The following is a 25,521-nucleotide window of genomic DNA, read 5'->3' on the forward strand; positions in this document are numbered from 1 at the left end:
CTCTGTTGCAGGGTCCGTGCGGCAACGATGTCCGCAAATTTCAAGTTCCTGTTCTGGTCCTGGTCCTGATTTTGATTAAAAAAATAAATTAAAAAAATGTTGGTACTCAAACGATTAATCGAAGCAACAGAATACAAATTGAACACTGTTCAAAAAATTAATAAAAATAAAAAATTGATCTGCAGATTTTGCGATTTTAAAAAAAATAGCTCAGTCGGAAGAATTTTATTATAAAATTGATGAAATAATTTTTTTAAGATAAGAATTAACGGTCCTTTTTACACTGCATTACTGTAAATGGAAAAAGTTTGCCACTGTTATTTTTACGGTGACATTTTGGCAACTGAGCTGTCCATTTTTTTTACCTTAAAAATCTTGTTGACTTTAAAAAAAAAAAAATTCACGTTGTCAGCAATTTGTCCTCCAATGCCATTTTTATCAAGCATAAATCAATGCAATAACAATTCCGATATATCAGTATGTAATCATAAGGCTGGTGCACACACACATTTTAATACATCTGAAGAGATGTTTTGTTTTTGAAACATTTGAAAAATACAAATATATAAAATATACTATTAAAAAATTGTAATTAAAAAAAACAAACTTAAAGAAATACAAATTTAGTGTCATCAATTGTGTGAAATAAAATTAGCGTGATTGATTGAAACTTGTACCAGTAGATTGCACAGTACAGTACATATTCCCTACAATTGACCACTAAATGGTAACACCCCAATAAGTTTTTCAACTTATTCAACGTTTGCATCAATGTTGCCAGCCCAGGCTCAGTGGATATATTGTCAAATCACAGATAAAGTGAAAGGCCAAGTGATGTGTGCAGTGCAGTGCAGTGCAGTGCAGTGGAGACAAGAAGAGAAGATGCTTGACTCCATGCAGTGTTTCTTCAACAAGCAATTGGAGTCTCTTCATAAATCTCCTTCAGCCTGACCTTTTTTTGCCTCTCCTTACATCAGTGGATGGTGGCGTTTATTTTCCGTCATGCATCACACCACTTGTATAAGACTTGAATGATAACAGAGCGAGCCCAGACCAAGATATCATCACGATTAGTGCGATGAAGCGTCACTTTGAGGCCTATTTTGGCGTGGAAGCAAAGTTCCCACTGGTTAGAAATGAATGTTGAGGTAAAGAAGTGTTTTATCCTGGAAGGACCCTGATATCAGTCCCATCTGATATCCTCTTCAAGCACATGTCTGCGTTACACAACACACACACCCTGAGGTCCCTTGAGCCAACTCCCAGCATGCACCACAGCGCTGTCTTCACTTCCTTGTCCTGTTGTGTCCATTGACCGACTCCCATTCATACAAACGGCCTCTGTGTGCGAGTAGCCAGAATAAACGCTGACACGGGACTGCCTTAGCCTGGGGGGCTCGCTGAGGTCGCCTCCTCACGTTCGATTTCCTCTCCGTCCGTCTAACACGGGGGTGTCCAAACTTTCTCCACTGAGGGCCGCACACTGAAAAATCAAAGCACGCTGGGGCCATTTTGATATTTGTCAATTTCACACCTAATACAGAACATACATTTTATTTTTAACCTTTGGGGCTCACCTCAAGACCCAGGAGGGTCTCAGTCATCAAATTATAATTTTTTTCATTGAATGCTTAAATTTCTAGATCAACTTCAGGTTTGAAGATTATTTTTTTATTTTTGTTTTATTCCCTTTTTGTCAAAACCCTGTTTTCTAAGGAAAACACAAAATATGCAATATTTCCCTCAACAAATTTTCAAAGTGAAATTTTGAATGTGAAGTAAGTAGGTCAATAATTCATAACAACGTAGATTTAAAACATTTTTTAACAATGACAGCTTAAAAAAATAAAAGTCCCACTAAAAACTCTTAAGTGTTGAAATAAGTCATATTATTTTGTGTTTTTTAAACTTTCAATGCCTAAATCATTCAATCAACTCCAGAGGATTATAATTTAAAACATTTTTTTCATCCTTTTTGGGTTTGTTTTATGCTCGTTTTGTCCAACAAAACTATTTATTGGCAAAAAAAAACTAAATGTGCAATATTTACCCCAAAGTGGAATATTTGATATGAAGTAGTTTTGGCCTTTTATAGGTCAATAATTCATATTGATTTTAATTCATAACATTTTTTGGACCAATGAGTCTAGAAAAAAGTCCCATTAAAATGATTGGAGATTTAAAATGGCCCTACTCATAAAAGTATTGAAAATAAGTCGTACATTTAAATGTATTTTAATCTCCAATGCTTAAGTCTCCAGATTTTTACCGTTTTTTTATGTTTTTTTAATTTTTTTAATAATATTTTTATTTTTTATGACAAAACACAAAATAGTCAATATTTTCCCCAAAAAATATTTTTAAAGTGGAATATTTGATGTGAAGTCATTGGGAGCCAACATTTCATAACGATATTCATTTTGATTCATTATTATTTTTTGACCAATGACAGCTTACAAATCAGCCTGCATGACAGCTTTTTGCTATTAGTCTCATTATATGCTGGATGCTCTTATTTCACTTTGGGTTTTTTATGCAAAGCACACAAAATAGTCAATACATCCCCAAAATAATATTTGAAAGTGGACTATTTGATGTGTTTTTATAGTTCTTCATGTTTGTAATGCTGTTTTTGTCAACGAAAACTGTTATGTACAAAATACACAACATTTGATGTGAATTAATTGGAGCCCTAAATAGGTAAATCATTCATAACATTGATTTGTATTCATTATTTTTTGAGCAATGACAGTTTGAAGAAGTGCCACTAAAATACTTGGAGATAAAAAACTCATAAAAGTGTTAAAAATATGTCTTTTTTTTTTATTTATTTTTTTTACTTTTACTTTCTCCCAAACAATATTTCAAAGTGGAATATTTGATATGAAGCAGTCGCAGCCTTCAATGGGTCAATAATTCATAACAATATTGATTTTGATTCATTATTATTTTTGAGCAATGACAGTTTAAAAGCCTGCATGGCAGTTTTGTGTTATTAGTGTCAACATTGCCACTTTTTCTCGTTACATTCCACCTCTTTGCACTTTTATTCCACATTTGTATGGGTTTTTTTTTATCAGTATTTTTAGAACGTGCCACAGGCCGTTTAAAAAATGAGCTCCAGACAACCTGTTCCAACAACATTTTGGAAAGACAAATATTGATTAATCTATGCTTTTTAGTTTGTTGCTCACAAGGAAGGGAGTGGCAAGAGGTATGTTCCTGGACCGTGGTGAGGTGATGGTCGTGGCAGCAAAGCTGAGAATAAGGCAGGCAGGACGAGAGCAAGCGTGGTGTGGAATATGCATGGCCAACAAGGGGAGCGGACACATTTGGCCAACAAGGGGAGCGGACACATTTGGCCACGTCAATACGGGTTTGGAGGCTGGTGGCCGCCCATTGATTCCACATTAACCTCCTGAAATAGACAACAACCTGCATGGAAAGTGCAATTCTGCAATATAACATACATTCCCCCCGAGGACCAGCGTCCTCTGCAGTGGACATTTGGTTTTTGCTCACACATTGCCCTGTTATGCGAAACACAAATGTCCACTGCAGAGGACACTGGCTGTCAGGAGGATACGTCTAAATTAGGGATAGGAACCGAATTCCGTTGGTACTTCGTGCAAAATCATGCAACTGTTGCACGTGACGTGGCGTCCGCTTGCAGGCTAAACACGGAAACAGTCAAGCAGCGCTCAGCCAAACTACATTAATAATAATCATAATAATAATAGATTTTATATGTAAAAAAGCACTTTACATTGAGCAAACAACCTCAAAGTGCTACAGTGTATTAAAAAATAAATAAAAAGATAATAAAAATGAAAACTAGAACAGCATTGAAGTCACATTGCCATTTTCAACACCAACAAAGCAAGTATGCTTGTTCGAAAACACTCCCAAAATGCACTAGCTTGATGCTAATTTACATTGAATACACATGCTACCATTAGCATTAGCAATTTTACACAGTGATTTCAACACCTCTAAATTTAGTAATGAAAACTACAAGTAAGGTAAACATTACAGTAAACAGCTAGTGTGTGATAAGCACTATATTTACAGTATAAACACTTTGTAGGGCACAGCATAAAACATTCAGCTTCATGGATGAAGCTACTTTATCCATGAATAAATATCTCTATCAACCACTCTACCAGCTCGGTTGGTAGAGTGGCCGTGCCAGCAACTTGAGGGTTCCAGGTTCGATCCCACCATCCTAGTCACTGCCGTTGTGTCCTTGGGCAAGACACTTTACCCACTTGCTCCCAGTGCCACCCACACTGCTTTAAATGTCACTTAGATGTTGGCTTTCACTGTGTAAAAGTGCTTTGAGTCACTAGAGAAAAGCGCTATATAAATATACTTCACTTCACTTCCCTAGTTAAAAAACAAACAAACAAAGCCACAGATGTCCTGTACAGTACTGACATGTAATACAACTGCATTGCAAATAAGAGTCAAATGTTCAAAACCAAAGCAAGGTCCATAAAAGGCGAGTAGGAGAACTAGACCAGAACATCAGTGACTTTGGACCTCACAGCTGCTCATTCTGGACATGAACACATCAAATCTCTACATTTTGTATAAAAAAAAGAAAAAAAGAGCAATGTTTACAGCAAGTTTTTTTTTCTCAGCATATTCCTGTTGTCTGAATTACTTTTTTTCATGTTTGTCTAAAACAAACAACAACTAAAGTCGCTGTAATGTGCTGAATATTCACAGCAAAAATATCAGGTGGTTATATTTTATGTATCTGCTAAAAAGTCACTCCTGTTACTACTTTGCTACTTTCATATAGCATCCAAAGTCCTGTTACTACTTTGCTACTTTCATATAGCATCCAAAGTCCTGTTACTACTTTGCTACGTTCATATAGCGTCCACAGTCCTGTTACTACTTTGCTACTTTCATATGGCGTCCAAAGTCCTGTTACTACTTTGCTACTTTCATATAGCGTCCACAGTCCTGTTACTACTTTGCTACTTTCATATAGCATCCAAAGTCCTGTTACTACTTTGCTACTTTCATATAGCATCCAAAGTCCTGTTACTACTTTGCTACGTTCATATAGCGTCCACAGTCCTGTTACTACTTTGCTACTTTCATATGGCGTCCAAAGTCCTGTTACTACTTTGCTACTTTCATATAGCGTCCACAGTCCTGTTACTACTTTGCTACTTTCATATAGCGTCCACAGTCCTGTTACTACTTTGCTACTTTCATATAGCGTCCACAGTCCTGTTACTACTTTGCTATGTTCATATAGCGTCCACAGTCCTGTTACTACTTTGCTACTTTCATATGGCGTCCAAAGTCCTGTTACTACTTTGCTACTTTCATATAGCGTCCACAGTCCTGTTACTACTTTGCTACTTTCATATAGCATCCACAGTCCTGTTACTACTTTGCTACTTTCATATAGCATCCAAAGTCCTGTTACTACTTTGCTACTTTCATATAGCGTCCACAGTCCTGTTACTACTTTGCTACTTTCATATAGCGTCCACAGTCCTGTTACTACTTTGCTACTTTCATACAGCGTCCAAAGTCCTGTTACTACTTTGCTACTTTCATATAGCGTCCACAGTCCTGTTACTACTTTGCTACTTTCATATAGCGTCCACAGTCCTGTTACTACTTTGCTACTTTCATATAGCGTCCAAAGTCCTGTTACTACTTTGCTACTTTCATATAGCGTCCACAGTCCTGTTACTACTTTGCTACTTTCATATAGCATCCACAGTCCTGTTACTACTTTGCTACTTTCATATAGCATCCAAAGTCCTGTTACTACTTTGCTACTTTCATACAGCATCCAAAGTCCTGTTACTACTTTGCTACTTTCATATAGCATCCAAAGTCCTGTTACTACTTTGCTACTTTCATATAGCGTCCACAGTCCTGTTACTACTTTGCTACTTTCATATAGCATCCAAAGTCCTGTTACTACTTTGCTACTTTCATATAGCGTCCACAGTCCTGTTACTACTTTGCTACTTTCATATAGCATCCAAAGTCCTGTTACTACTTTGCTACTTTCATATAGCGTCCACAGTCCTGTTACTACTTTGCTACTTTTATATAGCATCCAAAGTCCTGTTACTACTTTGCTACTTTCATATAGCGTCCACAGTCCTGTTACTACTTTGCTACTTTTATATAGCATCCAAAGTCCTGTTACTACTTTGCTACTTTCCTATAGCGTCCACAGTCCTGTTACTACTTTGCTACTTTCATATAGCGTCCACAGTCCTGTTACTACTTTGCTACTTTCATATAGCGTCCACAGTCCTGTTACTACTTTGCTACTTTCATATAGCATCCAAAGTCCTATTACTACTTTGCTACTTTCATATAGCGTCCACAGTCCTGTTACTACTTTGCTACTTTCATATAGCGTCCACAGTCCTGTTACTACTTTGCTACTTTCATATAGCGTCCACAGTCCTGTTACTACTTTGCTACTTTCATTGTGTGAAATGGTGTTAGATGTAAATATAAACAGAATACAATGATTTGCAAATCCTTTTCAAGCCATATTCAGTTGAATATACTACAAAGACAAGATATTTCATGTTCAAACTCATAAACTTTATTTTTTTTGCAAATAATAATGAACTTAGAATTTCATGGCTGCAACACGTGCCAAAGTAGTTGTGAAAGGGCATGTTCACCACTGTGTTACATGGCCTTTCCTTTTAACAACACTCAGTTTTGGTTTGGGAAGTGAGGAGACACATTTTTGAAGTGGAATTCTTTGCCATTCTTGCTTGATGTACAGCTTAAGTTGTTCAACAGTCCGGGGGTCTCCCTTCTGCTATTGCAGGTGCCACACATTTTCAATGTCTGGACTACAGGCAGGCCAGTCTAGTACCCGCACTCTTTTACTATGAAGCCACGTTGATGTAACACGTGGCTTGGCATTGTCTTGCTGAAATAAGCAGGGGCGTCCATGGTAACGTTGCTTGGATGGCAACATATGTTGCTCCAAAAGCTGTATGTACCTTTCAGCATTAATGGTGCCTTCACAGATGTGTAAGTTACCCATGTCTTGGCCACTAATACACCCCCATACCATCACACATGCTGCCTTTTACACTTTGCGCCTATAACAATCCGGATGGTTCTTTTCCTCTTTGGTCCGGAGGACACCACGTCCACAGTTTCCAAAAACAATTTGAAATGTGGACTCGTCAGACCACAGAACACTTTTCCACTTTGTATCAGTCCATCTTAGATGAGCTCAGGCCCAGCGAAGCGTTTCTGGGTGTTGTTGATAAACGGTTTCCGCCTTGCATAGGAGAGTTTTAACTTGCACTTACAGATGTAGCGACCAACTGTAGTTACTGACAGTGGTTTTCTGAAGTGTTCCTGAGCCCATGTGGTGATATCCTTTACACACACTTGTTGATGCAGTACAGCCTGAGGGATGGAAGGTCACGGGCTTAGCTGCTTACCTGCAGTGATTTCTCCACATCCTCTCAACCCTTTGATGATATTACGGAGCGTAGATGGTGAAATCCCTAAATTCCTTGCAATAGCTGCTTGAGAAAGGTTGTTCTTAAACTGTTCAACAATTTGCTCAGGCATTTGTTGACAAAGTGGTGACCCTCGCCCCATCCTTGTTTGTGAATGACTGAGCATTTCATGGAATCTACTTTTATAGCCAATCATGGCACCCACCTGTTCCCAATTAGCCTGCACACCTGTGGGATGTTCCAAATAAGTGTTTGATGAGCATTCCTCAACTTTATCAGTATTTATTGCCACCTTTCCCAACTTCTTTGTCACGTGTTGCTGCCATCAAATTCTAAAGTTAATTATTATTTGCACAAAAAAAGTTTTATGAGTTTGAACATGAAATATGTTGTCTTTGTAGCATATTCAACTGAATATGGCTTGAAAAGGATTTGCAAATCATTGTATTCTGTTTATATTTACATCTAACACCATTTCCCAACTCATATGGAAACGGGGTTTGTATATATATATATATATATATATATATATATATATATATATATATATATATATATATATATATATATATATATATATATATATATATATATATATATATATATATATATATATATATTGCACACTAAACATTATTTTCATTTAAAAATGTGCAGACTTTGACTGTGTTTTAACTCCATCCTTTATCCTGTTACTCAGATGAGTCATCCATGGCTTAGGAACTAAAGTGGTTCAATGTCTGTGTAGTCAAAAGTTTTAGTTTCCTTTAAGAGAGTTACAACATAGAAATGGAGAAATAATTTTTTTATTATTTATGTCGTCATTGTGGAAAAGGACTTATTCAACACATTGACCAAATAAATACAGCATTTGATTTTGTCCCCTCATTCAACTCTAAAGAGCGTAGTAAACTATATTACACACACAATTATTATTATAATCATCATGTGCTGGATAATTGCATCATAATTCCATTCATTGTGTGGCAAAAGTTCATCAGCTAACAATCTTCTCTGCTGCAGCAGAAGCAAGCCAGATAAAGGTCAATAATACTTCCATAACCTAACCAGTGTGTCCTAGCTGCCCCTGGCTCTAATGTTCCACTCATGCTCTGAGCTCCACTGCAGGATTAGACTTGCATAACCACAATAATACATCATCATCATCATCATCATCTTCATGTGATCATAACCACAATAATACATCATCATCATAGTGCAGTGTTCATGTGATCATAACCACAATAATACATCATCATCATAGTGCAGTGTTCATGTGATCATAACCACAATAATACATCATCATCATCATCATCTTCTTCATGTGATCATAACCACAATAATACATCATCATCATCATCATCTTCTTCATGTGATCATAACCACAATAATACATCATCATCATCATCATCATCTTCATGTGATCATAACCACAATAATACATCATCATCATAGTGCAGTGTTCATGTGATCATAACCACAATAATACATCATCATCATAGTGCAGTGTTCATGTGATCATAACCACAATAATACATCATCATCATCATCATCATAGTGCAGTGTTCATGTGATCATAACCACAATAATACAAATTATCATCATCATGGTGCAGTATTCATGTGATCATAACCACAATAATACAAATCATCATCATCATCATCATCATAGTGCAGTATTCATGTGATCATAACCACAATAATACAAATAATCATCATCATGGTGCAGTATTCATGTGATCATAACCACAATAATACAAATAATCATCATCATGGTGCAGTATTCATGTGATCATAACCAGAATAATACAAATAATCATCATCATCATCATCATAGTGCAGTATTCATGTGATCATAACCACAATAATACAAATAATCATCATCATGGTGCAGTATTCATGTGATCATAACCACAATAATACAAATAATCATCATCATGGTGCAGTATTCATGTGATCATAACCAGAATAATACAAATAATCATCATCATGGTGCAGTATTCATGTGATCATAACCAGAATAATACAAATAATCATCATCATGGTGCAGTATTCATGTGATCATAACCAGAATAATACAAATAATCATCACCATGGTGCAGTATTCATGTGATCATAACCACAATAATACAAATAATCATCATCATGGTGCAGTATTCATGTTATGAGAGGATGAAAAAGTAATGCATTAGTTGTGCCAGAAGTCAAGAAGTGGTGCAGTGTTATACAACTAAACATTCCATTGAGTTGTCTCAAACCTTCTGTTGATTATTTTTATATTACATCTCTTTTAATGTTTATTTATTATTATTTATCTGTCACCCTACACACAGCAGCATTGTTGTTGTTTATTATTATTCATCTGTCACCCTACACACAGCAGCATTGTTGTTGTTTATTATTATTCATCTGTCACACTACACACAGCAGCATTGTTGTTGTTTATTATTATTCATCTGTCACACTACACACAGCAGCATTGTTGTTGTTTATTATTATTCATCTGTCACACTACACACAGCAGCATTGTTGTTGTTTATTATTATTCATCTGTCACACTACACACAGCAGCATTGTTGTTGTTTATTATTATTCATCTGTCACACTACACACAGCAGCATTGTTGTTGTTTATTATTATTCATCTGTCACACTACACACAGCAGCATTGTTGTTGTTTATTATTATTCATCTGTCACCCTACACACAGCAGCATTGTTGTTGTTTATTATTATTCATCTGTCACACTACACACAGCAGCATTGTTGTTGTTTATTATTATTCATCTGTCACACTACACACAGCAGCATTGTTGTTGTTTATTATTATTCATCTGTCACACTACACACAGCAGCATTGTTGTTGTTTATTATTATTCATCTGTCACCCTACACACAGCAGCATTGTTGTTGTTTATTATTATTCATCTGTCACACTACACACAGCAGCATTGTTGTTGTTTATTATTATTCATCTGTCACACTACACACAGCAGCATTGTTGTTGTTTATTATTATTCATCTGTCACACTACACACAGCAGCATTGTTGTTGTTTATTATTATTCATCTGTCACACTACACACAGCAGCATTGTTGTTGTTTATTATTATTCATCTGTCACACTACACACAGCAGCATTGTTGTTGTTTATTATTATTCATCTGTCACACTACACACAGCAGCATTGTTGTTGTTTATTATTATTCATCTGTCACACTACACACAGCAGCATTGTTGTTGTTTATTATTATTCATCTGTCACACTACACACAGCAGCATTGTTGTTGTTTATTATTATTCATCTGTCACCCTACACACAGCAGCATTGTTGTTGTTTATTATTATTCATCTGTCACACTACACACAGCAGCATTGTTGTTGTTTATTATTATTCATCTGTCACACTACACACAGCAGCATTGTTGTTGTTTATTATTATTCATCTGTCACACTACACACAGCAGCATTGTTGTTGTTTATTATTATTCATCTGTCACCCTACACACAGCAGCATTGTTGTTGTTTATTATTATTCATCTGTCACACTACACACAGCAGCATTGTTGTTGTTTATTATTATTCATCTGTCACACTACACACAGCAGCATTGTTGTTGTTTATTATTATTCATCTGTCACACTACACACAGCAGCATTGTTGTTGTTTATTATTATTCATCTGTCACACTACACACAGCAGCATTGTTGTTGTTTATTATTATTCATCTGTCACACTACACACAGCAGCATTGTTGTTGTTTATTATTATTCATCTGTCACACTACACACAGCAGCATTGTTGTTGTTTATTATTATTCATCTGTCACCCTACACACAGCAGCATTGTTGTTGTTTATTATTATTCATCTGTCACACTACACACAGCAGCATTGTTGTTGTTTATTATTATTCATCTGTCACACTACACACAGCAGCATTGTTGTTGTTTATTATTATTCATCTGTCACACTACACACAGCAGCATTGTTGTTGTTTATTATTATTCATCTGTCACCCTACACACAGCAGCATTGTTGTTGTTTATTATTATTCATCTGTCACACTACACACAGCAGCATTGTTGTTGTTTATTATTATTCATCTGTCACACTACACACAGCAGCATTGTTGTTGTTTATTATTATTCATCTGTCACACTACACACAGCAGCATTGTTGTTGTTTATTATTATTCATCTGTCACACTACACACAGCAGCATTGTTGTTGTTTATTATTATTCATCTGTCACACTACACACAGCAGCATTGTTGTTGTTTATTATTATTCATCTGTCACACTACACACAGCAGCATTGTTGTTGTTTATTATTATTCATCTGTCACACTACACACAGCAGCATTGTTGTTGTTTATTATTATTCATCTGTCACACTACACACAGCAGCATTGTTGTTGTTTATTATTATTCATCTGTCACACTACACACAGCAGCATTGTTGTTGTTTATTATTATTCATCTGTCACCCTACACACAGCAGCATTGTTGTTGTTTATTATTATTCATCTGTCACACTACACACAGCAGCATTGTTGTTGTTTATTATTATTCATCTGTCACACTACACACAGCAGCATTGTTGTTGTTTATTATTATTCATCTGTCACACTACACACAGCAGCATTGTTGTTGTTTATTATTATTCATCTGTCACCCTACACACAGCAGCATTGTTGTTGTTTATTATTATTCATCTGTCACACTACACACAGCAGCATTGTTGTTGTTTATTATTATTCATCTGTCACACTACACACAGCAGCATTGTTGTTGTTTATTATTATTCATCTGTCACACTACACACAGCAGCATTGTTGTTGTTTATTATTATTCATCTGTCACCCTACACACAGCAGCATTGTTGTTGTTTATTATTATTCATCTGTCACACTACACACAGCAGCATTGTTGTTGTTTATTATTATTCATCTGTCACACTACACACAGCAGCATTGTTGTTGTTTATTATTATTCATCTGTCACACTACACACAGCAGCATTGTTGTTGTTTATTATTATTCATCTGTCACACTACACACAGCAGCATTGTTGTTGTTTATTATTATTCATCTGTCACACTACACACAGCAGCATTGTTGTTGTTTATTATTATTCATCTGTCACACTACACACAGCAGCATTGTTGTTGTTTATTATTATTCATCTGTCACACTACACACAGCAGCATTGTTGTTGTTTATTATTATTCATCTGTCACACTTCACACAGCAGCATTGTTGTTGTTTATTATTATTCATCTGTCACACTACACACAGCAGCATTGTTGTTGTTAATTATTATTCATCTGTCACACTACACACAGCAGCATTGTTGTTGTTTATTATTATTCATCTGTCACCCTACACACAGCAGCATTGTTGTTGTTTATTATTATTCATCTGTCACACTACACACAGCAGCATTGTTGTTGTTTATTATTATTCATCTGTCACACTACACACAGCAACATTGTTGTTGTTTATTATTATTCATCTGTCACCCTACACACAGCAGCATTGTTGTTGTTTATTATTATTCATCTGTCACACTACACACAGCAGCATTGTTGTTGTTTATTATTATTCATCTGTCACACTACACACAGCAGCATTGTTGTTGTTTATTATTATTCATCTGTCACCCTACACACAGCAACATTGTTGTTGTTTATTATTATTCATCTGTCACACTACACACAGCAGCATTGTTGTTGTTTATTATTATTCATCTGTCACCCTACACACAGCAGCATTGTTGTTGTTTATTATTATTCATCTGTCACACTACACACAGCAGCATTGTTGTTGTTTATTATTATTCCTCTGTCACACTACACACAGCAGCATTGTTGTTGTTTATTATTATTCATCTGTCACACTACACACAGCAGCATTGTTGTTGTTTATTATTATTCATCTGTCACACTACACACAGCAGCATTGTTGTTGTTTATTATTATTCATCTGTCACACTACACACAGCAGCATTGTTGTTGTTTATTATTATTCATCTGTCACCCTACACACAGCAGCATTGTTGTTGTTTATTATTATTCATCTGTCACACTACACACAGCAGCATTGTTGTTGTTTATTATTATTCATCTGTCACACTACACACAGCAGCATTGTTGTTGTTTATTATTATTCATCTGTCACACTACACACAGCAGCATTGTTGTTGTTTATTATTATTCATCTGTCACCCTACACACAGCAGCATTGTTGTTGTTTATTATTATTCATCTGTCACCCTACACACAGCAGCATTGTTGTTGTTTATTATTATTCATCTGTCACCCTACACACAGCAGCATTGTTGTTGTTTATTATTATTCATCTGTCACCCTACACACAGCAGCATTGTTGTTGTTTATTATTATTCATCTGTCACACTACACACAGCAGCATTGTTGTTGTTTATTATTATTCATCTGTCACACTACACACAGCAACATTGTTGTTGTTTATTATTATTCATCTGTCACCCTACACACAGCAGCATTGTTGTTGTTTATTATTATTCATCTGTCACACTACACACAGCAGCATTGTTGTTGTTTATTATTATTCATCTGTCACCCTACACACAGCAACATTGTTGTTGTTTATTATTATTCATCTGTCACACTACACACAGCAGCATTGTTGTTGTTTATTATTATTCATCTGTCACCCTACACACAGCAGCATTGTTGTTGTTTATTATTATTCATCTGTCACCCTACACACAGCAGCATTGTTGTTGTTTATTATTATTCATCTGTCACACTACACACAGCAGCATTGTTGTTGTTTTTGTATTATTCATCTGTCACACTACACACAGCAACATTGTTGTTGTTTATTATTATTCATCTGTCACACTACACACAGCAGCATTGTTGTTGTTTATTATTATTCATCTGTCACACTACACACAGCAACATTGTTGTTGTTTATTATTATTCATCTGTCACACTACACACAGCAACATTGTTGTTGTTTATTATTATTCATCTGTCACACTACACACAGCAGCATTGTTGTTGTTTATTATTATTCATCTGTCACACTACACACAGCAGCATTGTTGTTGTTTATTATTATTCATCTGTCACACTACACACAGCAGCATTGTTGTTGTTTATTATTATTCATCTGTCACCCTTCACACAGCAGCATTGTTGTTGTTTATTATTATTCATCTGTCACACTACACACAGCAGCATTGTTGTTGTTTATTATTATTCATCCGTCACACTACACACAGCAACATTGTTGTTGTTTATTATTATTCATCCGTCACCCTACACACAGCAGCATTGTTGTTGTTTATTATTATTCATCTGTCACACTACACACAGCAGCATTGTTGTTGTTTATTATTATTCATCTGTCACCCTACACACAGCAGCATTGTTGTTGTTTATTATTATTCATCTGTCACACTACACACAGCAACATTGTTGTTGTTTATTATTATTCATCTGTCACACTACACACAGCAGCATTGTTGTTGTTTATTATTATTCATCTGTCACACTACACACAGCAGCATTGTTGTTGTTTATTATTATTCATCTGTCACCCTACACACAGCAGCATTGTTGTTGTTTATTATTATTCATCTGTCACACTACACACAGCAGCATTGTTGTTGTTTATTATTATTCATCTGTCACACTACACACAGCAGCATTGTTGTTGTTTATTATTATTCATCTGTCACACTACACACAGCAGCATTGTTGTTGTTTATTATTATTCATCTGTCACCCTACACACAGCAGCATTGTTGTTGTTTATTATTATTCATCTGTCACACTACACACAGCAGCATTGTTGTTGTTTATTATTATTCATCTGTCACCCTACACACAGCAGCATTGTTGTTGTTTATTATTATTCATCTGTCACCCTACACACAGCAGCATTGTTGTTGTTTATTATTATTCATCTGTCACGCTACACACAGCAGCATTGTTGTTGTTTATTATTATTCATCTGTCACACTACACACAGCAGCATTGTTGTTGTTTATTATTATTCATCTGTCACACTACACACAGCAGCATTGTTGTTGTTTATTATTATTCATCTGTCACCCTACACACAGCAGCATTGTTGTTGTTTATTATTATTCATCTGTCACCCTACACACAGCAGCATTGTTGTTGTTTATTATTATTCATCTGTCACACTACACACAGCAGCATTGTTGTTGTTTATTATTATTCATCTGTCACACTACACACAGCAGCATTGTTGTTGTTTATTATTATTCATCTGTCACCCTACACACAGCAGCATTGTTGTTGTTTATTATTATTCATCTGTCACCCTACACACAGCAGCATTGTTGTTGTTTATTATTATTCATCTGTCACCCTACACACAGCAGCATTGTTGACAAGAACATAAGTGTCGTTTCAATGTTTTTTTAAGTCTTGACGATGCCTTGTTGTTCTTTGACAAAACACTTTGTTGTTGTTTACACTGATGGGCAGTAACAAGCTACTTTGTTGTTGTTGTTTGAACTGATGGGCAGTAACAAGCTACTTTGTTGTTGTTGTTTACACTGATGGGCAGTAACAAGCTACTTTGTTGTTGTTGTTGTTGTTGTTGTTGTTGTTTACACTGATGGGCAGTTTACACTGATGGGCAGTAACAAGCTACTTTGTTGTTGTTTTTGTTGTTTACACTGATGGGCAATAACAAGCTACTTTGTTGTTGTTGTTGTTTACACTGATGGGCAGTAACGAGCTACTTTGTTGTTGTTGTTTACACTGATGGGCAGTAACAAGCTACTTTGTTGTTGTTTACACTGATGGGCAGTAACACACTAATTTGTTGTTGTTGTTTACACTGATGGGCAGTAACAAGCTACTTTGTTGTTGTTGTTTACACTGATGGGCAGTAACAAGCTACTTTGTTGTTGTTGTTGTTTACACTGATGGGCAGTAACAAGCTACTTTGTTATTGTTTTTGTTGTTTACACTGATGGGCAGTAACACACTAATTTGTTGTTGTTTACACTGATGGGCAGTAACACACTAATTTGTTGTTGTTTACACTGGTGGGCAGTAACAAGCTATTTTGTTGTTGTTGTTTACACTGATGGGCAGTTACAAGCTACTTTGTTGTTGTTGTTTATACTGATGGGCAGTAACAAGCTACTTTGTTGTTGTTGTTTACACTGATGGGCAGTAACAAGCTACTTTGTTGTTGTTTACACTGATGGGCAGTAACAAGCTACTTTGTTGTTGTTTACACTGATGGGCAGTAACAACTTACTTTGTTGTTGTTTTTGTTGTTTACACTGATGGGCAATAACAAGCTACTTTGTTGTTGTTTACACTGATGGGCAGTAACACACTAATTTGTTGTTGTTTACACTGATGGGCAGTAACACACTAATTTGTTGTTGTTTACACTGATGGGCAGTAACAAGCTACTTTGTTGTTGTTGTTGTTTACACTGATGGGCAGTAACAAGCTACTTTGTTGTTGTTGTTTACACTGATGGGCAGTAACAAGCTACTTTGTTGTTGTTGTTTACACTGATGGGCAGTAACAAGCTACTTTGTTGTTGTTGTTTACACTGATGGGCAGTAACAAGCTACGTTGTTGTTGTTGTTTACACTGATGGGCAGTAACGAGCTACTTTGTTGTTGTTGTTTATACTGATGGGCAGTAACAAGCTACTTTGTTGTTGTTTACACTGATGGGCAGTAACAAGCTATTTTGTTGTTGTTGTTTACACTGATGGGCAGTAACAAGCTACTTTGTTGTTGTTGTTTACACTGATGGGCAGTAACAAGCTACTTTGTTGTTGTTGTTTACACTGATGGGCAGTAACAAGCTACTTTGTTGTTGTTGTTGTTTACACTGATGGGCAGTAACAAGCTACTTTGTTGTTGTTGTTTACACTGTTGTTGTTTACACTGATGTGCAGTAACAAGCTACTTTGATGTTGTTGTTGTTTACACTGATGGGCAGTAACAAGCTACTTTGTTGTTGTTGTTTACACTGATGGGCAGTAACAAGCTACTTTGTTGTTGTTGTTTATACTGATGGGCAGTAACAAGCTACTTTGTTGTTGTTGTTTACACTGATGGGCAGTAACAAGCTACGTTGTTGTTGTTGTTTACACTGATGGTCAGTAACGAGCTACTTTGTTGTTATTGTTTATACTGATGGGCAGTAACAAGCTACTTTGTTGTTGTTGTTTACACTGATGGGCAGTAACAAGCTACTTTGTTGTTGTTGTTTATACTGATGGGCAGTAACAAGCTACTTTGTTGTTGTTGTTTACACTGATAGACAGTAACAAGCTACTTTGTTGTTGTTGTTTACACTGATAGACAGTTACAAGCTACTTTGTTGTTGTTGTTTACACTGTTGTTGTTTACACTGATGTGCAGTAAAAAGCTACTTTGATTTTGTTGTTGTTTACACTGATGGGCAGTAACAAGCTACTTTGTTGTTGTTTTTGTTGTTTACACTGATGGGCAGTAACAAGCTATGAGAACATCCATCCATGATTGGTTGGTGTTCCTATGATGGATGAATGACAACATCCATCCATGATTGGTTGGTGTTCCTATGATGGATGGATGACAACATCCATCCATGATTGGTTGGTGTTCCTATGATGGATGGATGATAACATCCATCCATGATTGGTTGGTGTTCCTATGATGGATGAATGACAACATCCATCCATGATTGGTTGGTGTTCCTATGATGGATGAATGACAACATCCATCCGTGATTGGTTGGTGTTCCTATGATGAGTCACAACTGGCTAAAGTTAGCGCCAAACATTAAAGATTGGCCAATCAGAGGCAAGATAAGGCGGGTCATCAAAACTAAAACACTGTTGTCGTGTACATTGTAGTTATTTAACAAAACACTGTTGTCGTGTACATTGTAGTTATTTAACAAAACACTGTTGTCGTGTACATTGTAGTTATTTAACAAAACACTGTTGTCGTGTACATTGTAGTTATTTAACAAAACACTGTTGTCGTGTACATTGTAGTTATTTAACAAAACACTGTTGTCGTGTACATTGTAGTTATTTAAGAAAACACTGTTGTCGTGTACATTGTAGTTATTTAACAAAACACTGTTGTCGTGTACATTGTAGTTATTTAACAAAACACTGTTGTCGTGTACATTGTAGTTATATAACAAAACACTGTTGTCGTGTACATTGTAGTTATTTAACAAAACACTGTTGTCGTGTACATTGTAGTTATTTAAGAAAACACTGTTGTCGTGTACATTGTAGTTATTTAACAAAACACTGTTGTCGTGTACATTGTAGTTATTTAAGAAAACACTGTTGTCGTGTACATTGTAGTTATTTAACAAAACACTGTTGTCGTGTACATTGTAGTTATTTAACAAAACACTGTTGTCGTGTACATTGTAGTTATTTAACAAAACACTGTTGTCGTGTACATTGTAGTTATTTAACAAAACACTGTTGTCGTGTACATTGTAGTTATTTAACAAAACACTGTTGTCGTGTACATTGTAGTTATTTAACAAAACACTGTTGTCGTGTACATTGTAGTTATTTAACAAAACACTGTTGTCGTGTACATTGTAGTTATTTAACAAAACACTGTTGTCGTGTACATTGTAGTTATTTAACAAAACACTGTTGTCGTGTACATTGTAGTTATTTAACAAAACACTGTTGTCGTGTACATTGTAGTTATTTAACAAAACACTGTTGTCGTGTACATTGTAGTTATTTAACAAAACACTGTTGTCGTGTACATTGTAGTTATTTAACAAAACACTGTTGTCGTGTACATTGTAGTTATTTAACAAAACACTGTTGTCGTGTACATTGTAGTTATTTAACAAAACACTGTTGTCGTGTACATTGTAGTTATTTAACAAAACACTGTTGTCGTGTACATTGTAGTTATTTAACAAAACACTGTTGTCGTGTACATTGTAGTTATTTAACAAAACACTGTTGTCGTGTACATTGTAGTTATTTAACAAAACACTGTTGTCGTGTACATTGTAGTTATATACTAAAACACTGTTGTCGTGTACATTGTAGTTATTTAACAAAACACTGTTGTCGTGTACATTGTAGTTATTTAACAAAACACTGTTGTCGTGTACATTGTAGTTATTTAACAAAACACTGTTGTCGTGTACATTGTAGTTATTTAACAAAACACTGTTGTTGTGTACATTGTAGTTATTTAACAAAACACTGTTGTCGTGTACATTGTAGTTATATAACAAAACACTGTTGTCGTGTACATTGTAGTTATTTAACAAAACACTGTTGTCGTGTACATTGTAGTTATTTAACAAAACACTGTTGTCGTGTACATTGTAGTTATATAACAAAACACTGTTGTCGTGTACATTGTAGTTATTTAACAAAACACTGTTGTCGTGTACATTGTAGTTATTTAACAAAACACTGTTGTCGTGTACATTGTAGTTATTTAACAAAGCACTGTTGTCGTGTACATTGTAGTTATTTAACAAAACACTGTTGTCGTGTACATTGTAGTTATTTAACAAAACACTGTTGTCGTGTACATTGTAGTTATTTAACAAAACACTGTTGTCGTGTACATTGTAGTTGTATAACAAAACACTGTTGTCGTGTACATTGTAGTTATTTAACAGAACACTGTTGTCGTGTACATTGTAGTTATTTAACAAAACACTGTTGTCGTGTACATTGTAGTTATTTAACAAAACACTGTTGTCGTGTACATTGTAGTTATTTAACAAAACACTGTTGTCGTGTACATTGTAGTTATTTAAGAAAACACTGTTGTCGTGTACATTGTAGTTATTTAAGAAAACACTGTTGTCGTGTACATTGTAGTTATTTAACAAAACACTGTTGTCGTGTACATTGTAGTTATTTAACAAAACACTGTTGTCGTGTACATTGTAGTTATTTAACAAAACACTGTTGTCGTGTACATTGTAGTTATTTAACAAAACACTGTTGTCGTGTACATTGTAGTTATATACTAAAACACTGTTGTCGTGTACATTGTAGTTATTTAACAAAACACTGTTGTCGTGTACATTGTAGTTATTTAACAAAACACTGTTGTCGTGTACATTGTAGTTATTTAACAAAACACTGTTGTTGTATACATTGTAGTTATTTAACAAAACACTGTTGTTGTGTACATTGTAGTTATTTAACAAAACACTGTTGTTGTGTACATTGTTGTTATATAACAAAACACTGTTGTCGTGTACATTGTAGTTATTTAACAAAACACTGTTGTCGTGTACATTGTAGTTATTTAACAAAACACTGTTGTCGTGTACATTGTAGTTATTTAACAAAACACTGTTGTCGTGTACATTGTAGTTATTTAACAAAACACTGTTGTCGTGTACATTGTAGTTATTTAACAAAACACTGTTGTCGTGTACATTGTAGTTATTTAACAAAACACTGTTGTCGTGTACATTGTAGTTATATAACAAAACACTGTTGTCGTGTACATTGTAGTTATATAACAAAACACTGTTGTCGTGTACATTGTAGTTATTTAACAAAACACTGTTGTCGTGTACATTGTTGTTATTTAACAAAACACTGTTGTCGTGTACATTGTAGTTATTTAACAAAACACTGTTGTTGTGTACATTGTTGTTATATAACAAAACACTGTTTTCGTGTACATTGTAGTTATTTAACAAAACACTGTTGTCGTGTACATTGTAGTTATTTAACAAAACACTGTTGTCGTGTACATTGTAGTTATTTAACAAAACACTGTTGTCGTGTACATTGTAGTTATTTAACAAAACACTGTTGTCGTGTACATTGTTGTTATTTAACAAAACACTGTTGTCGTGTACATTGTAGTTATTTAACAGAACACTGTTGTCGTGTACATTGTAGTTATTTAACAAAACACTGTTGTTGTGTACATTGTTGTTATATAACAAAACACTGTTGTCGTGTACATTGTAGTTATTTAACAAAACACTGTTGTCGTGTACATTGTAGTTATTTAACAAAACACTGTTGTCGTGTACATTGTAGTTATTTAACAAAACACTGTTGTCGTGTACATTGTAGTTATTTAACAAAACACTGTTGTCATGTACATTGTAGTTATTTAACAGAACACTGTTGTCGTGTACATTGTAGTTATTTAACAAAACACTGTTGTCGTGTACATTGTAGTTATTTAACAGAACACTGTTGTCGTGTACATTGTTGTTATATAACAAAACACTGTTGTCGTGTACATTGTAGTTATTTAACAAAACACTGTTGTTGTGTACATTGTTGTTATATAACAAAACACTGTTGTCATGTACATTGTAGTTATTTAACAAAACACTGTTGTCGTGTACATTGTAGTTATTTAACAGAACACTGTTGTCGTGTACATTGTTGTTATATAACAAAACACTGTTGTCGTGTACATTGTAGTTATTTAACAAAACACTGTTGTTGTGTACATTGTTGTTATATAACAAAACACTGTTGTCGTGTACATTGTAGTTATTTAACAAAACACTGTTGTCGTGTACATTGTAGTTATTTAACAGAACACTGTTGTCGTGTACATTGTAGTTATTTAACAAAACACTGTTGCTATATAACAAAATGCTGTTGTACATGACAACAGTGTCGTAGTCTCCAGCTAGCAATTTGCACCCAAGATGGCGATTAGAGAGCTGGTGTCCAGCTAGCGATTAGCGACACAATACTGTAGGATGAGAAGGTTGTGAAGGTGACGCTAACAACAACAACTTCCTGTGTCGCAGGGACGTATATGTCGGAAAGCCGGCAAGTCCAAGAAGGCGTTCAGCCGCAAAGAAGCCGAGGCCACCTTCAAGTCCCTGGTGAAGACCCACGAGAAGTACGGCTGGGTGTCTCCGCCCGTGTCGGACGGCTGAGCGCCACCTCCGCCCGGGCGGGCCTCCACACACACACCACGCTAACTCCACCACCTTTTTCTTCTTCTGCTCTCGCTTTCTTTGGAGCTTTTTTTTTTCTGTTTCCTTCACCATCAGGAAGTGACTTTGTGTTGCCCTCGCTCTCACCCTGGGAGGCTCCTCCCCCGTTTTAGGAGCGGCCTGAGAGGGAGTGTGCACTCGTCTCCCTCGCCATCTTTCCTCATCGCCTCATTTGCATAGAAATGAAGCTGTTAATGTTTCATCTTTGTCCTCACCTTGGATGCAACATGAAGATTGTACATGGCGCTCGCTCGCCCACACACACTCTCTCTCTCTCTCTTTTTGTCTCTTCGTGGCTAAATTTAGCGCGCCGGCGTAGATCTGTATGATTTGTAAAGAGGAGGAAGAAAAGCAGTCACGTGTTGCATTATGCAGAGACTTTGTGTCGCGTGTAGAATCATCTCTTTGTGTAAGTGTGTGTGTGTGTGTGAGACATGTAGATGAAGGCCAAGTGTGTGTGTGTGTGTGTGTGTGAGACATGTAGATGAAGGCCAAGTGTGTGTGTGTGTGTGTGTGTGTGTGTGAGACATGTAGATGAAGGCCAAGTGTGTGTGTGTGTGTGTGTGTGAGACATGTAGATGAAGGCCAAGTGTGTGTGTGTGTGTGTGTGTGAGACATGTAGATGAAGGCCAAGTGTGTGTGTGTGTGTGTGTGTGAGACATGTAGATGAAGGCCAAGTGTGTGTGTGTGTGTGTGTGTGAGACATGTAGATGAAGGCCGAGTGTGTGTGTGAAGAGGGGGCGTGGCCCTTTAAAAAGGGAGAATGAGAGTCCTGCCAACACCGGGTGTGTAAAACTACCAAAGTGCAGCCAAATGGGCGGAGCTGGTGCGCACACCTTTCCCTGCGCCCGCATGGCTTGACGGGAGATCGCCATTTTCACGTGAATGTAGGCTCCAGCGCACCACATGATTGCCCACGGGGGGGGGGGGGGGGGGGGGGGGGACAGCAGGGTGTCGCTTGTGGGAAATGTCAGAGCATCCGGGGGAGTATTCACTGCACTCCCGGGTTTTTCACATTTTACGTTCCAGACACAATGGACTAAATTCATTTTTGTCCTCAAAATTCTACACACAATACCCCATAATGACACAGAAGGTGTTGCAAATGTTTTAAAAAATACCAAAATGACGATCATAAGTATTCACGATTGTCACAATTTTTTATAAATCGCAATTGTTTGATTGATTAAAAAAAAAAAAGTTTTTAGGTTTGTTTTTTTTCCCAATCTGTCCTAGACAAATCATATAGTAGATGTAGATGATCTAGATCTGCTGTACACATTTACTTTACAAAAGAGAAGTGTTGGATACTTCTCTTAGTTTTAACGTAGTTTTGATTTAATAGTTTTAATTTTCCTGAGGGAACTCTCCTGAAGGAATCAATAAAGTACTATCTATCTATCTATCTATCTATCTATCTATCTATCTATCTATCTATCTATCTATCTATCTATCTATCTATCTATCTATCTATCTATCCATCTATCCATCTATCGTGTTGCCTTATTTGTACTTGACTTTATTAAATGATTGGCTAGAATTGTGTTCAACAAAACCAGTTTTCTTTTACATGATACAGAAATTGATCAGAGCTGTTCTGTCCATTTTCACATTGTCCTCACGGGGTGTTGTGTGTAGAATTTTGAGGGCAGAAATGAATGTATTCCATTGCTGTAATAATAACGCCGTAAACGTACGAAAAAGTGGAGAAAGCGAAAGGCTTCCACTCTTCTTGGTAGACTTTCAGCTGGCAAAATACAGCATTTGGACAAAAGTATTGGGACGTGGAAAAGTGGTGGTTCTGCTCCTCTCAGCGCCTCACTGTTCTGTATCAGTGTAGACCGTCGGGACGGGTCCCTTCCGTGTCACTTTAAGAGAAACCATGTGACTGCTGTAGTCCGGTTATTAGCAGGCGCTGGCTTGCAAGTGACAGCTGGCGATGTAGCGTGCAGGTTGGACATCAGTGTTTGTGGAAGTGAGGGACACAAATGTGACTTAGAGTCCAGTCGGTCAGTGGTCTTTTCCTCCCGGACCGACGAACACCATTGTTGATCAGTGACAACTGCATGACCGCTTCATTGATCAATATTATCTTCACATTAGCATCGTAGCACCACCGTGTTTTTACCCTTTTCCAACCCTGTGTGGCCCCAGGTCAGCGGTGTATGTGAGTGACCGGAAGAGAAGCTCCGGTGACTCCTTTTGAGCGATACCGGACGTCTTCGTGGAACATTTGGGGTCCATTTGTTGACGCACCGCCAAAGTTTACGGAGGATTTTACGAAGGGTAAATTGAAAAACTACCATTTTTATTTTCAGCTTTTAATTCCGGCAACAGTTTTAGTTTTTTTTCCAGTGGTTTCTACCGTGCATTACTGGGACTTCCAAACGGCACCACGCTTTTTTTTCACAGTAAAATTCCGCTGACTTGAGAGCTTATTTTGTTGTTTTTGGTTATATGGTAAAATGTGCAGTTTTTACAGAGCAGGTGAATGGAAAATCTCCACTTTTATTTGACAGTAAAAATGTGGCGTCTTATTTATGGACTGACTGAACGTCCCGCTTTCTCTTGCCTTTTTGCAACCTGTAAAAAAAACATTTTCAGATTAATTGTGATTCTTATTTTTAATGAGTTTTAATTTATTTCAAAAAAATGAAACATTTTTATTTTTATTTTTTTCTCCCCAAATTGTCCTGTGAACCACTCAGACAAATCAATATCAATATTTTTTAAATAACATTGGGTGCCACTTCTAAGTTGTATAATGAACTACATTCCTCCATAACATAGATTAATATCTGTGATACATTTCTATATTTAAAAAAAACTTTTTTGTTTGATAATATTCAACCAAACATTGAATAAAGTCAAATACAAATAAGACAACAAGAGAAATGTCAACACTTCTCTTTTGTAAAGTCAATGTGTCCAGCAGATATAGATCATCTACATCTACTATATGATTTGTCTGAGTGGCTGGACAGGACATTTAAAAAAATAAATAAAAAAAAGCGCTTTTTAAAAATGTTTTTATTTTAGATTT

At 36.1% G+C, this 25,521-nt stretch overlaps 1 protein-coding gene across 2 annotated transcripts in view; it reads left to right on the plus strand.

The window, feature by feature from the left end:
* Positions 1-23,388, plus strand: part of ube2ql1 (ubiquitin-conjugating enzyme E2Q family-like 1) — a 40,520-nt gene extending 17,132 nt beyond the window's left edge. For both annotated transcript variants that reach the window (XM_062030166.1, XM_062030165.1), the window contains one exon: positions 22,287-23,388. In XM_062030166.1, coding sequence (XP_061886150.1) covers positions 22,287-22,418 — 132 coding nt within the window. In that variant the 3' untranslated portion in view covers positions 22,419-23,388. The remainder of the gene's footprint in view (positions 1-22,286) is intronic.
* The last annotated feature ends 2,133 nt before the right edge of the window (positions 23,389-25,521 follow it).

The sequence above is a fragment of the Entelurus aequoreus genome, linkage group LG20 (assembly GCF_033978785.1).
Source record: "Entelurus aequoreus isolate RoL-2023_Sb linkage group LG20, RoL_Eaeq_v1.1, whole genome shotgun sequence".
Lineage (NCBI taxonomy): Eukaryota > Metazoa > Chordata > Actinopteri > Syngnathiformes > Syngnathidae > Entelurus > Entelurus aequoreus.